General features: G+C 42.6%; 7 protein-coding genes across 7 annotated transcripts; 3 read left to right on the top strand and 4 right to left on the bottom strand.

Annotated features, from left to right (window-relative positions):
* Nucleotides 1–866: 866 nt before the first annotated feature.
* BDB00DRAFT_769882 (uncharacterized protein) lies at nucleotides 867–1,256 on the top strand (the record flags this gene model as incomplete). Its single annotated transcript, XM_053119845.1, has 1 exon — nucleotides 867–1,256. A coding segment is annotated over one exon (390 nt), but the record flags the coding sequence as incomplete, so codon positions are not given.
* BDB00DRAFT_595366 (uncharacterized protein) lies at nucleotides 1,127–2,185 on the top strand. The gene is made up of 2 exons (XM_053117972.1): nucleotides 1,127–1,245; nucleotides 1,362–2,185. Exons 1-2 carry the CDS (start codon nucleotides 1,243–1,245, stop codon nucleotides 1,884–1,886), a joined length of 528 nt encoding a protein of 175 aa, XP_052976111.1. The 5' UTR covers nucleotides 1,127–1,242; the 3' UTR covers nucleotides 1,887–2,185.
* On the bottom strand, nucleotides 2,075–2,914 carry BDB00DRAFT_595208 (uncharacterized protein). The gene is made up of 3 exons (XM_053117971.1): nucleotides 2,768–2,914; nucleotides 2,560–2,648; nucleotides 2,075–2,437 (listed from the first exon to the last, which is right to left on the bottom strand). Exons 2-3 carry the CDS (start codon nucleotides 2,633–2,635, stop codon nucleotides 2,196–2,198), a joined length of 318 nt encoding a protein of 105 aa, XP_052976110.1. The 5' UTR covers nucleotides 2,636–2,648; nucleotides 2,768–2,914; the 3' UTR covers nucleotides 2,075–2,195.
* A 755-nt stretch (nucleotides 2,915–3,669) lies between these two features.
* Nucleotides 3,670–4,176, bottom strand: BDB00DRAFT_750969 (uncharacterized protein; the record flags this gene model as incomplete). The annotated part of the gene is made up of 1 exon (XM_053118614.1): nucleotides 3,670–4,176. A coding segment is annotated over one exon (507 nt), but the record flags the coding sequence as incomplete, so codon positions are not given.
* Nucleotides 4,177–5,107: 931 nt separating this feature from the next.
* On the top strand, nucleotides 5,108–6,679 carry BDB00DRAFT_941374 (uncharacterized protein; the record flags this gene model as incomplete). The annotated part of the gene is made up of 4 exons (XM_053129367.1): nucleotides 5,108–5,723; nucleotides 5,862–6,038; nucleotides 6,221–6,280; nucleotides 6,350–6,679. Exons 1-4 carry the CDS (start codon nucleotides 5,112–5,114, stop codon nucleotides 6,677–6,679), a joined length of 1,179 nt encoding a protein of 392 aa, XP_052976108.1. The 5' UTR covers nucleotides 5,108–5,111.
* Nucleotides 6,680–10,313: 3,634 nt separating this feature from the next.
* BDB00DRAFT_840963 (cyanate hydratase) lies at nucleotides 10,314–11,576 on the bottom strand. The gene is made up of 8 exons (XM_053124799.1): nucleotides 11,512–11,576; nucleotides 11,371–11,429; nucleotides 11,203–11,269; nucleotides 10,988–11,094; nucleotides 10,778–10,874; nucleotides 10,679–10,688; nucleotides 10,564–10,604; nucleotides 10,314–10,482 (listed from the first exon to the last, which is right to left on the bottom strand). Exons 1-8 carry the CDS (start codon nucleotides 11,515–11,517, stop codon nucleotides 10,411–10,413), a joined length of 459 nt encoding a protein of 152 aa, XP_052976107.1. The 5' UTR covers nucleotides 11,518–11,576; the 3' UTR covers nucleotides 10,314–10,410.
* On the bottom strand, nucleotides 11,577–13,533 carry BDB00DRAFT_840959 (uncharacterized protein). The gene is made up of 8 exons (XM_053124798.1): nucleotides 12,985–13,533; nucleotides 12,754–12,881; nucleotides 12,600–12,671; nucleotides 12,484–12,524; nucleotides 12,317–12,384; nucleotides 12,162–12,219; nucleotides 12,023–12,072; nucleotides 11,577–11,923 (listed from the first exon to the last, which is right to left on the bottom strand). Exons 1-8 carry the CDS (start codon nucleotides 13,044–13,046, stop codon nucleotides 11,722–11,724), a joined length of 681 nt encoding a protein of 226 aa, XP_052976106.1. The 5' UTR covers nucleotides 13,047–13,533; the 3' UTR covers nucleotides 11,577–11,721.
* Between the last annotated feature and the right edge of the window lies 1 nt (nucleotide 13,534).

Here is a 13,534-nt window from a genome sequence, read left to right as displayed (position 1 = left end):
AACCATCATTAGATGATTAACAAACGCGAAAGAGCGCATGGAGTCTGAATTTTTTTGACCCTGGAAAGAAGGGGCTTGGGTGTTTTCTTCCTCTTCCCTGCTCTTTCTCCAACTGTTTTTTTTATTAACTGCAGAATGAATTCTGAACATCGTAACCAACCGAACTCTACTTTACCAACTGTCTCTGAAGCACTTAGTGCTGGTAATTTTGACTACAACAACAACTATCTTTGCAAGAGATGCCACTGTGAGAAGCCTGGAACGGATTTCAGTGGTAATACTAGACCGCATAGAACCTGTGTGGCATGCTGAACCAGAGACACTCCACCCGAGATTGTTCTATTGGATGGCATGGTGATGTTGGACTCTTTAAATGATTATTATCCTGCTGCAGATGATACGGTAAGTACATATATGCATTTTGGATTTTTTCCACTAAATTCTTGATCATTTACTACATGGTATGCAGAACGATCATTTCTATTGTTATGTAATGGTTGAACCGTACATGGAATCGATATCGAATGATCAATTGATCGGGCGAATCTTGGATGAGGTGATCAATTGCGACGGGCATCGATATATGCTGAAGAACGAGGGGGCCCCTGAGCAAGCATTCAAGGTATCATTCACTGCCTACTGCTCGCGCTCCCATGTCTATCAAAACACCGTTCTCGCCGCGCAACGCCAGAGGATCACTGTACGAATGCCAACGTTCGATTGCGGCGGACGCGTAAAAGGAACGATCGTTAGGCAGCAAGGCTATGTCGAACTTGCAATCCGGCATCAAGACCATGTGCCTGTTGATAGCAATGATGGCAATATACGTCGACGAGAGCGCAATTTGGTTCCTGACGAAGTAAAGCTATACATCGCCCTTGCCACCGGATCAGTTGCCTGGAGCGGATCTATTGAGCAAAGCAATCCTAAAAACATCAACGGCCATAGACATTATCACCTCGGATCTGTTGAATGTCCCAAAAGGAACTTATACTACCGCAACCACTGAATGGGACAATGGCTCCCGTAGCGATATTCTGTATGTCCCTTGTCTGGGCATTCAAAACTCATTGCCACCAATTCTGATCGAGGTACAAGCCATCGTGAATGAAGCTTCTATGGAACGATTGTTCAAATACAGTCAAAACGCCAAACAAGTGTACAAATCCTATCCGTTGGTGATGGTATTTTGCATTGATAAACTCTCTCCGTTGACGTTTATCACCAAGTTCACACCTGTCGATGGTAAACCATAGATGCAGCGTATTCTGTGCTCTGATTTCTGGGCGAAGAGCTGTTATCTTGTGTCAAAGCCAAGCCTATCGTGCTGAGAAGTCGATGCCAACGTATCATCTTTACAGGCATTGTCGATGTTTCTGATTGAACAATCGCCCACCTTGTATGGTCATTCTCATCCTGAACATTCGACAGTACGAACGTTGTATCGGCTGGCCATGGAGTGCATTGATATGGAAACTGTACAAAAAGAAGATTTGGTACATGTTGTTGATGCGATTTGCAGTAACAATGAAAAGTTGTTGCATAAGGTGGCTGCTTCCCTTGAAAACGTCTCTGGCTCGCTCAAGGCAAAAAGAATCGTGTCACGTGCACTGGAATTCAACCATGCGGCCAAACGAAAATATGTGGATGATGACGACAGTGACAGCTCGCTTGAGCCTTTACCAAGCTGCAGCGTCAAGAAAACCGCAGCAGAAGATTCTGACAAGCATGACGATCTGCAATTCATCATCAGCTTCCGCAAGAAGCTGGTGGGCAAAATGAATTGGGTGCGCTGTTTGGAATTGGCCCATGAAAAAAATCTTTGCAAGCGTTTTTCAACAGATGAAAGCATTCGATATTTCTATCGCAATTCAATAAAAAAATGAATCTACCTCTGATATCAAGTATGCCGCATACCTCCTTCAAGTTGCATATCATCTCGGCTTTGAATAAAAAAAATTATCTTTATATTGGATGGCGTGTCCCTTTCCTTATGCTTCCTTTCTGTATCTTGGTGTCATGTTTTTATAAGTGAGACTCTTTATGGGGCAGAAGCGTCAAAGTATACTTTAATTTATAAACGTAAATTGAGAGGGGGTGTGATATAATGAACAATGCTGTAGTGGTTTGCACGGTTGCTATGGCAACGAGAAGCGTTTCGGACAGACGGACAAACCGGTACTTGGGTCAGCCAATCAGAGGTTGACTCCGTTTACACCGTTTACACCGTTTACACCGTCTACACCGTTTACACCGTTTACACCGTTTACACCGTTTACACCGTCTACACCGTTTACACCGTTTACACCGTTTACACCGTCTACACCGTTTACACCGTCTACACCGTTTACACCGTTTACACCGTTTACACCGTTTACACCGTCTACACCGTTTACACCGTATGCACCGTTTACACCGTTTACACCGTTTACACCGTCTACACCGTTTAGAAAAAAAGTTCAAGTTGTCATAAGCAAAAATTTATGTCAAAATCATTGGCACACTTGTGTGATAAGAAACCACAGATTGTAGGTAAGCAGGGCAGTGGACAAACCATACACAGGGTTGGAAAGCGAAATGACAAAATAACAAAATACAGTAGCAGGTATTTGGGATATATCTTGTGAACGGTCATAGCATATATTTACCTGAAAAAAGGAAGTAAATACTGTAAGTACAATACTATTTCCAAAAACCCAAGAACATGATAGACAGACAATCAACTGCAATAGTTGGCGTCGAGGACGTTCATCCAAAGATTACTTGCCGCAAGCAACTGGATTGTTGAAACGGTTCGGAAGAAACGAGGGACATAGTCAAAAAACTTAAAAAAGTGAGATTAACCAGCAATGTTCAATACACCATCAACAAAAGCAAGACACTATCAAACTGGCGACCACGGTCACTCCACAAAGTGTGAAGATCAGGCTATTGTCATCACCCACAAAGGTGGGCAATCAAGTCAACTCAGAATGATTCCTCGACCACGGTAGCTTGCCTTGCAGCAAGCTACGGCTATTGTCAGGAGACAGGTAAAGATGCCCGTCCGCTCTAGTCCTGGTTCTCACTATACAAATGGAGACACTATCAAACTGGCGACCACGGTCACTCCACAAAGTGTGAAGATCAGGCTATTGTCATCACCCACAAAGGTGGGCAATCAAGTCAACTCAGAATGATTCCTCGACCACGGTAGCTTGCCTTGCAGCAAACTACGGCTATTGTCAGGAGACAGACAAAGAAGCCCGCCCACTCTAGTCCCGGGTACCCATTTGCAGATAATGATGTTAATGAACAAAGAAGAAAGACCACAAAAATGTCCGGTGATTACTTTCTTTTGATTTTTCTCCAGCCAATCAAAGTAAACTTAACCGTAATCAGCTTGAAACAAAATAACCAAAATTACACCAGAAACCACAAGTAATGTATGTTCAATTGTATGAAAATACATAAGCACGACAAAAGAGAATATAAAGAAATCAAGCTTTAGGGATCGTAGCCAGAGTGATTCCTGCGTTTTCTGTTTTTCTTGGTCAAAATTAACGCTTCATCACTTGGTGACAAGAAAGGACGAGTCCAAGATTGAGGGTAGGCAGCGGTATCAGTTGCCTTTGGAATGCATTCATTGAGAAAGGCATGGATGACATTTTTCAAGGTTGTGAACTTGGTAAGGAAAGAAGGGATCTCGGACACAGCCATGGGAACATCCAGATGGGCCAATTCGGTCATGATATATAGGCCATCCGCTTGAATCTTGAGCAAATAGAAGGTCAAAGTGGCACCAATAGCATGGATGGCTAGTGAAGCGCTGGTATCAAAGCTTGTATCGTCGACGGTTTTTTTCGTGAACAATGCAAGGCGAATCAGATCCTGGTTGATCAGGTAATGGTTTCGTCGTTCGCTTTCTCGCTTGGCCTCCCCATATCCGATGTTCACGCCATCGTCTGTGTCTTCAGGGTACATGGTTATAAGACAATCCGGCCATCTGCTGGCAATTGTGCTTTTGCTTCCGTCAAGGGGTTCCGTCGCCATCCAACGCATACGAATATGCTTTCCATCGTCGTCAAAGAGCGTTTTCAAAGCTGGCATTAAGTATCCCGTGATCAACTCGGCTTCCTTTATGACTGCATTGGTTGGATCAACGGGCAAGCTGAGCAAAAGTTGAGATACTGTTACGACAAGCTTCCTGTAGCATGACCAAAGCGTAATCGAAGCAAATGCAAGCAAACTACGTGAAGTGATACTACAATCCAGCATATCAGCACGCAGTTTGGATGCCAGATCAACGATCTCGAAATTGTCTTTATCTCCCTTTTTCATGCTTCTACAGTATGCCACCAACGATAACATCTCTTTATTCAGCTACCCTCACTGACGCACGTTACCGTCAACGGATTTAAGCTGATACATTATCTCTGTGACGTTAACAACGACGAGAACAACTCCCGGGAAATCATTTGTAATTTTCTTCCTGATCCAATGTCAAAGTGATTGCTATTTTACCCTGCCGTAAATGCAACCACAGCGGATGAGCCAGAGAGCCTGCCAAAAAAAATATCCAAAAAAAAACCCCCCCTGACCCAATCACTGCACACTCTTATCTTTTATAAAAAAAGGTGCTTCTATATTCTACCTTTCTAGCAAAATAAAATTCATATGCTTCTTCGCCACCTACTATCTCCATTTTATTTTTATACAAGGAAAGCGGAGCATGGAAACGTTGGCTGCTGCATAATGGGGCTTTCCCACCACATGCACGTATTTCGAAATTGAGCGTCAAAACATATGGTGTGAAGACAGCAGCACACTCCGTCATGGTTCTGAACGGCATCGTTAAACAAACAAAAATAGATTCGGCTGCTAGCTCCGCTATGTACTGCTGATTCTTGCTCTTTGTTGTAATACATTTATTGTTATTTTTCTATAACATACAAAGAATAGATGTGCATAAAGAAGGAGACCACTTTATATTTGTTCATTTAAATCCCAAAGGAGGTTGATGGGTTTCTTTGCTCACTAACAATAGCGGTCGAAAAGATAGGTCCTAGGGAAGAAGAGGAACAATGAATGAAAGGATAACAACTTCCTATTTTAGGACCGCCACAAAATCAATGAGCGGCATGATTTACGCGCTTGTTCTCGAGCAATTCCATGTAGGAAGAAGACTATATAAAGAGATCTGTTCAAATCAAAATCTGAAAAGTAAAGTCTACCCTCTCACCAAGAACTACATCAACATCATCATCAACATTATCGTCAGCTTCACGAGTATTCTTGCCTTCAGTGATATGAAAACGTCGTCGGTGTGGTCGCTATCCGCCTTTTGGGATCGCCTTCTCGGGTGGTTACTGCCCACCTTACCCTCACCCAGTTTTTTCTCCAACCCTATGATGTGGGTAGAGCGCCAGATGCAAGAACACGAACATTTATTTCACATCCTGTCCATCATTCTCATCCTGTGCATCATCCTGGCTTCTTGTTTTGCCTTGTCCGTCCTCTTTCTCGCCGTGTTCCATGTCTCCATTTCTTACGCTTTATCGGCTTTTCAACGCACAGTAGAAACAATACGAACAACAATGCCATCACTCATTCCCGCAACCTCCTCTACTACGCCTGGTACCGCTATTGACACATCATCAGCAGCAGCTCCTGGACCGTCTTCAGCGGCCGGGGCTCAAAATAATACAATAGAAGGAATTGAACCGTTAACAATAACGGAAGAGGTAAAAAAAGAAGCTCCCCTTTTTGCGCTGGCATTGGTTTCATGATGTGGAGAAATCTTTTGGAATAGACAGTATAGTAGTGTATGACTAATGCAAGCCCGGGAATTCGTCATTGTCCCTTCTTTTTACTACTGCTAGCTTGAAATCATTATCAAAACTCTCGGCAATCAGCGAGAGCATACCGATGCAATTCTCACAGCTCTCGGCGACCAGCGAGTGCGCATCGATGCAATTGTCACAACTCTCGGCAACCAGCGAGAGCACACCGATGAAATGGTTAGGGACCTGCGGAACACACTCACTGTCGAACTTCAGGTAAGCATTTCTCATCAGAAGCGATCGCAATATATGTGAATGTCTAAATTATTGGCTGCTATTGGTGGAGGGGGGAATGAGTGGCGATCAGTTGTTTTTCAGCAGACAGGGTCAATGATACCAAAGTCACTATTCTTTTTCATTCTAACTATATTTCGTGTATCTGTTACTCAAACGTATAGGGAATGCGTCAAGCATTAATCGCTCTCGAAACCCGACAGGCTGAATATCATCTAAATCAAGTATGTAATCTATAACATTTTGAGTTTCTGGTGAGACTATATGGACCAACAGTTTGGATTCTTTTTTAGCGACAGATACAAGAAGATGAAGCGGGAGAAATCAGAAGTGACGACAATTACACGGAAGAAGAAAAAGAAGAAACAGAGAAGGACAAAGAAGAAGCAACTTCGTCGTCGACAACGGAAGAAGAAACAGAAGAGAAGGATCAAGAAGAAGCAAGTTCATCGTCGACAACGGAAGAAGAAAAGGAGGAGAAGGATAAAGAAGAAGCAAGTTCATCGTCGACAACAGAAGAAGAAAAAGAGGAGAAGGACAAAGAAGAAGCAACTTCGTCGTCGACAACGAAAGAAGAAGTAGAAAAAAAGGATAAAGGAAAAGAAGCAAGCACTTCGTCGTAGACACTTCAAGAAGCGGAAAAAAAGTATCATGATCTACCGTAAAACGAAACATTCCTCTTTTTGTTGAACATGTACGCAATCATATTGATCTATAGCAGTAGTAATTGCAGTAGAGCAACCGATAACAGAGAAAGACATATTACAATAGCGAATTTAACTAGTTGCTTACATTGTTTTATTGTTCTGCCAATCATTGGCAATAGGGGTAGGGGGTATAAAGAGCACCAAGAAAGGGAGGATTAGCGGCAAGTGATGAAATAAAGGCGTGTCGCTGTGTCTGTTTTAGGGAAAGATGCAGAATATCGACATCAGCAAAGTGGTATTGCAAGAATAAGAGAGATTTGCTCGAGAGTAGAAAAGAGGAGCATATGATCGTGTATATACATAAAATAAAATAATGCTGTGCTGCCCTTTGCGAAATAATGCAACCAATTCTCTAGATTTTTCTTTCCCGGTTCAATGATAACAGAGTTGATTTCTGTAAACTTTATAAAGCTTGTGGGACGGTACAATCTGTATTGAGCGTTGACATTTTTGATGATGGATTTTGCTACGTGTCGGGGCATATACCGTTGAAAAGGGATGTCGCCGCCGTTGCCCTTGAATGTCGGCATGCATATAAGTTCGGGCAATCCACTTGACGCGTTGACCTTCTTCTAAGCAACGCAAGTAGCTTTACTGGTTAGGTAGACTTCCAAAGGCCTCGACGATGTCAATATTCTTCAGCTATAGCAGTAAGTTGATTGTGCACGCTTACAATATAAGAATTGAGCCGCGACGCCACGGTCAAGAAGAGGATACTACGGGTCCCGTAGGAGGCAAGGGAAAAAAGGTGGTTGTCCTTCTTCCCCTTATTGTGACATTTTATTGTTAGGGTACATACTCCTGCATTGCGCTGTGTTTCATATGCAACGCCATACAGATAAAACGCATAAAAGATATCGCGTATACAACATATACGCGCCACAACAAAGATAGATAATCCTGCCGTGTGCTAATAAAGCCATGGTTTATATATCTGGTCTGTCAGCGTTGTTACTCGTTAGTGTCTTTTACCACACACACTCTCTCTGAAGAAGAATGCAGTTTTGTCCTTTTACCTTCTCGTAAGACCTGTTTTTATCGGTTTAGAGGCAGTATATATATAAGTAGATGAACGCGCACGCAACTTGAAGGACACATGCAGGAGGTTGAATAAGCAAACGAACTTGAAGCAATCGGAATCACGGGTGACGCATGCCTCGGCTAGAAGCTCGGAAAGGGAGCGTAGTAGTACGAGGAGCCGCTGTTGCAGCGTGAGTTTTCCGTGACCTGGATGACAGGCCTGACGCTGATTTTTGATTGTGGCGTTCCTGGTGAACTCGACGTAATGCTCAGTAAGAGTAGTTCTGAATTATCAACACAAGAAGCAGCTTTTGGCGTGCTCGAGCTTCCCATGACCTGTTATGCTTTTGCGACTTATATACCCATCGGTTCAACCGAAGAACAGCAGCATATGTACTCAGTAGTCATGTATATGCTGATTCTCTTTTATGATCTTGTAAGGCTTTTTCAAATACGAGCAAGAAAGAAGTTTAAGAGCTCGCTGACCTTTGTGTTAAAAACTTTTTACTTGCCCTTGCTATAGGACTTTTTGCTCATGCATTATCAGTATCATCATCAATCGACATCTTTACCGTCATATACGACAATAAAAACTGAAGAGAAATCATATTGTGATGAACACATCACTGAGTAACGATTCTAACAAGTCAAGGCTCCACCTGCAGCAAGAAGGTATTAATGGAACGGGATACAGTTGGTGTTTCATGCATGGTACATGCATAGCATCGATATCAAAAAAGAAATTGATGGAGCCTAGACGCTAAGACAACGTACTGTATGTCCTTTTGTTTTATTGCCATTCTAACAATTTTACTCTGAAATGAAGTATCGCTGACCTGTTGGCGCACGGTCATCTCATTTGAGCTGGCGAAGAGCGTCACTGCAAACAAGATAATACAGTGGTATGATACAATCACTAAAAGAATTGTTGCAGCTGTTAGTCGAGCATTCTCGAATTCGACTTTTTTCCATTTATAGTACCCAATGCTGGCCAATCCACTTCAATGCTAACAAACACCATTATGCAATGCTGAACAATTTTACCACAGCGCGAATTCTGCGTAATACAAGTGTAAAAGCATTACAACGCCACGGATAAGTGGTCACGACAGGAGCAACAGCAATCGTTAACATCAGCAAGTCCCATTTGGTTATTGTAGCAGCTACCATCTTTATTTGAACTACTGTATAATCATTCGGAAGTTAGGGTGACATTTTAGTTGATTTGACTATTGGGATAAGCCGACACTTGTTCCAGGCTTGTGAGGAGATCCATTACTCGGCACCAAGTGAAGAGCTTCAATACAGACGATTTCCAATTCAGATCGGTCTGATTTATTCAGAAACATCGTCTAGACCTCTTAAATTTCAAAGATCAAAACGATTACGGCACAACCGACTAATATTGACACGATCATAAAGACACTGAAGTAAATGCTGCTGTCTAGCTTTGAATGGATATCGTCAATTCATTATGCTCGATAATAAAGAATAATGTTAGGCTCTGGCGTTGGGGCCGACTGATAATGTGACTAAGGAATATCTTGCTGTAGATGTGATTCTCGAATATAAAAAACAGATTAGTAAGTTGAATGCCAGAGGAGAGAAGTACCCAACGAGCAACCTCATCTAAACATGAAGATAATGATGTTATTAGTCATGTACGATGGTATCGAGAGCTTTAATTGCCGTGGATAGACCAGATGGTACCAGTAAAGGACACCCTAAGGAGGAGGATGTCGACGAGATCATCAAATTGAGAAATTGTATAATGTATGGCTGGGCCGGTCGCACTCCGGTACCAGGCAGTCAGTGTCTGATGTATCGCAACACAAGTTGCTGGAGCTTAAGTTCTCATTCGCGATATCTAATCGCATGATCGGAAAACAGCAGTGATCATCATCAAGTACTCACATCCATTATGAAGATGTTGGTGACACTCATCAACTTAAAGTAGAAAGTATGCTTTCTTCCAACTATATATACTAAAAGGAAGATGCATGTTCATACACATGTAGAGAACGGTCGATTTGAGTTAAGCCAAGTTTATAATTGTGGTTCGTGCTGCACAATCAAACCGCGCCGTATTTCTGTCGAGGTCTCCGTTGTTGTCAGTCCCATAATGCGACCTATATTCGCATGGTTTTTCACCCATGACACTAAAAAAAATGGCAAAGAAACTCGCGGGCACGGGCGACTTACCGTTTAAATTCATCTTAAGTTTGTGAAATCAGAAATCAGAAGGAGAAGATGGAGAAGAAAGGAGGATAATAATGAAGGAGAGAATGAGAAAGCACAGTTTAAAGTCTGATAATCATCACTTATTTGACGTCGTGACGAGCAATAGAGTCATTGAGGAGGCATCTGCTCTTACAGACATGTCAAATATGGCGACGACATGGTAATCAAAGATAGTTGGATGAACACTTGGCGCTCTACCAAAACCACTTTCAACTTTGTATGTGGTGTACATACCAACATATCCAGCAAACAAACAACGAGTAATTGCAACCAAGATGATTAAGATTATGATCGGTTTATTATGCAAGAGAGAAAAGAGAGAGACAATTATATGTGTCATTAAGCGAAGCAATAACCAAGTAGCAGTAAGCAGATTAAAGAGGAAACTACCACTTATTGTATGGCAAGAACTTTCCATCCAACGTAATCTTGACCCGATCACCCTTCGGGTTCTCCTCCTATAAGATTTCAACATGACCAATGGTTAATCCAATGTCCGTTTCCATAATCGTGACAATATCTCTGTATTTACAACCAACCTTTTCCACCTTTGCCGTGAAATCAATGGCAGACATGATACCTATGCAAAAACCATATTTCTCATTCAGACGTTATCCCAGATCCTCTGGTGCTTGCTTCTGTAGAAAAACTTACCATCTCCGAACTGCATGATAGAAACAGAAGATTTAGTTGATAACAACGCACGGAAGGCTTTAATCCTAAGCCTATTAATATGTCCCCTCTCCACTTTACCTTTTCATGGATGATAGCCTTCAACGGATAGCCATATACTTGTAAGATTTCATAGAGTCGATAGAGCACCGGATCCGTAGGTGGAACGGACATGAGGCTAATAGTAGAGAACAATGCGATCTAAAATAAGATTCTAGGCCATTTTCCTTCTCCCACGAATACACACGCACTTGTGCCGCCTCCATGTATGACCGATAGCATTACTCTTACCCTCCTCTATCCGGATAGAAATGGTCTCCTAATTCTTCTTTGAGATGGGCTTCTGGAAGATTAAGCACTGCTGATAATTTTTGCAATTCTCCTGCGCTCGCTTTGGCCTAGTACAAAAACAATAAAATTAGGTACAGAATAGCTTGAGCAAGAGCGTACAATTGACGCCAAAAGAGTCGTGACAAAGAATTGCACGTCAGTTCATAGGAATGTACCTGGCCATAAAAGATGGAGGCAACATAAACCTCATCGCGTCCAATCCTTTTGCCAATGTCTTCAAAGCTGAAAACATAAAAAGTCCATTAGCTCAGTTGCAGTAACAATAAACACGTCGCTGGAAGGAGTGACACGCTGTGCGGCATAATATTCTGTTAGCAGCATACCTCAGCTTGCTGGCGGCTTTTGCCTTGAACATACGCGTGTGCAGGGGGGATAACTTAGGCTGCTCCTGCCGCTTGTTAGTACCGGCGCCTAGTAGCCTTTACAGACAAAATACTGGTTAAAGTTATATACAGACTACTTACAGCCATGTTGAAATGGGATCCTTTGCGTTAAAAGTAGAGAAAATAAGATAAAAGAAAAAAAGAGAATTTCTCAGCAAGAAAGGCTCGGAGCGTACATTTTTTTTTTACTTTTATACACAAAAACAAGGATGCGTACTGCTGTACTACACAAACTGCATTACAACAAATGACGAGTTGAACTAGAAAAGTAGGCTAAGCTACATGGCCTCTTTAGGCTTGGAAAAGACCGTTTCGGTTTGCTACGTTGTACTTGACAGTAAGCAAGTCATCCGAAGAGCCGCCAACCTTGAGGCCCGCTTGAATCACATCGCCGGCCTGGATGGGGCCAACGCCCTTGGGTGTGCCAGTCAAGATCACGTCACCCACTTCAAGTTTCATAATAGAGGAAACGTAAGAAAGCAGCATTGGGATTCTGTTCAGCAAAGATAGAGATACAACCTTATCAGTAAACTCAAAGGAGAGAAGGAGATAGAGGAACAGTTGTGTCGATGAGAGGAGGGAGCGTACTTACCCAAAGATCATATCTTTTGTGTTTCCATTTTGGCGGAATGCATCGTTGACCTGTATTAAGGTTCGACCCAATGGAGAGGTGAGAAATACCGTTTACAGTACTTGTTTGTCGTGCCATACTTTGCAAATCAATTTGTTACCTTGAGCCACAGGTCAACGTTAGAAGTATCAGCGATCCGTTCCTTGGGAATAAAATCGCTAAACAGGTAACATCATCAGTAAGAGGAGAATGGTAAGGTCTGAAATGATAGTAATACCTGCGGACCCTTCTTACTACTAGCTACTGGTCTATTACCTGATGGGAGTGAACGTATCAAAGCCTTTCGAAGCACTCCATGGAAGACCCTTGTTCTTAGCCTCAGTCTATGGCCGTGTGTATATGTGTGTGTGAAAGTTTCTCAGTTAGCATCATGAGGGCTGGATCAAGTTGGGGCTCGTACGACCAATTATTCGATCCATTACCTGCAAGTTTCTTGCGGTCATATCAATGGCCAATGCATAACCTACGGATATAGTGTATATGATTGTTAGAGATCTGCAGAATGACAAAGCGGTATCCTTATTGATATTGTAACTACCAGCAACATAATCCATTGCCTCGGCAGCTTTGTAGTCACGGCCGTCCTTTCCGATAACGACAGCAAGTTCGACTATAGATAAAAACCAGTTTAGTGCTGACATAATAAGACCCGCTCTATGTTCAAGCTATACTTTGTCCAAGTTGTCATTTACCTTCGTGATGCACCTCACAGCCTGTAGGAATTTCTACAGTTCCACCATTGGCAACGTACGACGAAGTTGGCTTGAGGAAGAAAAACGGTGCCTTGGGAACAGCGTTACCGAGCTCCTTGGCGTGTTCACTGTATTCGCATACAAGCGGGTAAAAAAAAGAACTGTCAGCCAAAACAACTCGAGCAAGCCACGGCTGGACATGCCAACGCGTCGTAGGGTTTATTACAGTACCTGAAGTTGCGACCAATGGCAACGATCTTTTTACCAGTTGTGAGGAAATTGCGAGCACTCATGTTGCAGTCGAAAAGCGCGTGTTTTTCTTTTTGCCGGTGGGAGAGAGGGGCTGTTTTTATTGAAGCCTATTTGTTTTTCAAATGCCGGTCTCTGGATATGGGTAAAGCCAGGAAGAAACAAGATAGCGTAACTGCATAGTAAAGAGAAATCTGTAATATGTATCACTGCCTTTGAGCGATAGAGAACTTATTGTTCTCGTGTGGCTGTTATAGCTGCTTGATGACCCTATGTTACAGCGAGCACATATAGAAAAAGACGAATTCTGACATATACGCATTGATGAAGCATTTGTTTTTCGAGGCCTGTTGCCTCTATCGATCATCGTGCATATCGAGCATTGGTTTAGACAAGACTGTGGCACACAAGCAAGACTGGTGTAAAAGAATGGATACAGCAACCAATTTATGCATTACGCACGACCAAGACAGTGCCCGCTGCTCTCCACACACACCATCCAGAATAAGAAAGACACGGCGCGCATTGTGAT

The sequence above is a fragment of the Zychaea mexicana genome, assembly GCF_025766255.1.
Source record: "Zychaea mexicana strain RSA 1403 chromosome Unknown BDB00scaffold_80, whole genome shotgun sequence".
Lineage (NCBI taxonomy): Eukaryota > Fungi > Mucoromycota > Mucoromycetes > Mucorales > Lichtheimiaceae > Zychaea > Zychaea mexicana.
The sequence above is the reverse complement of the archived record's forward strand: the minus strand, read 5'-3'. Positions and strand labels throughout refer to the sequence as shown.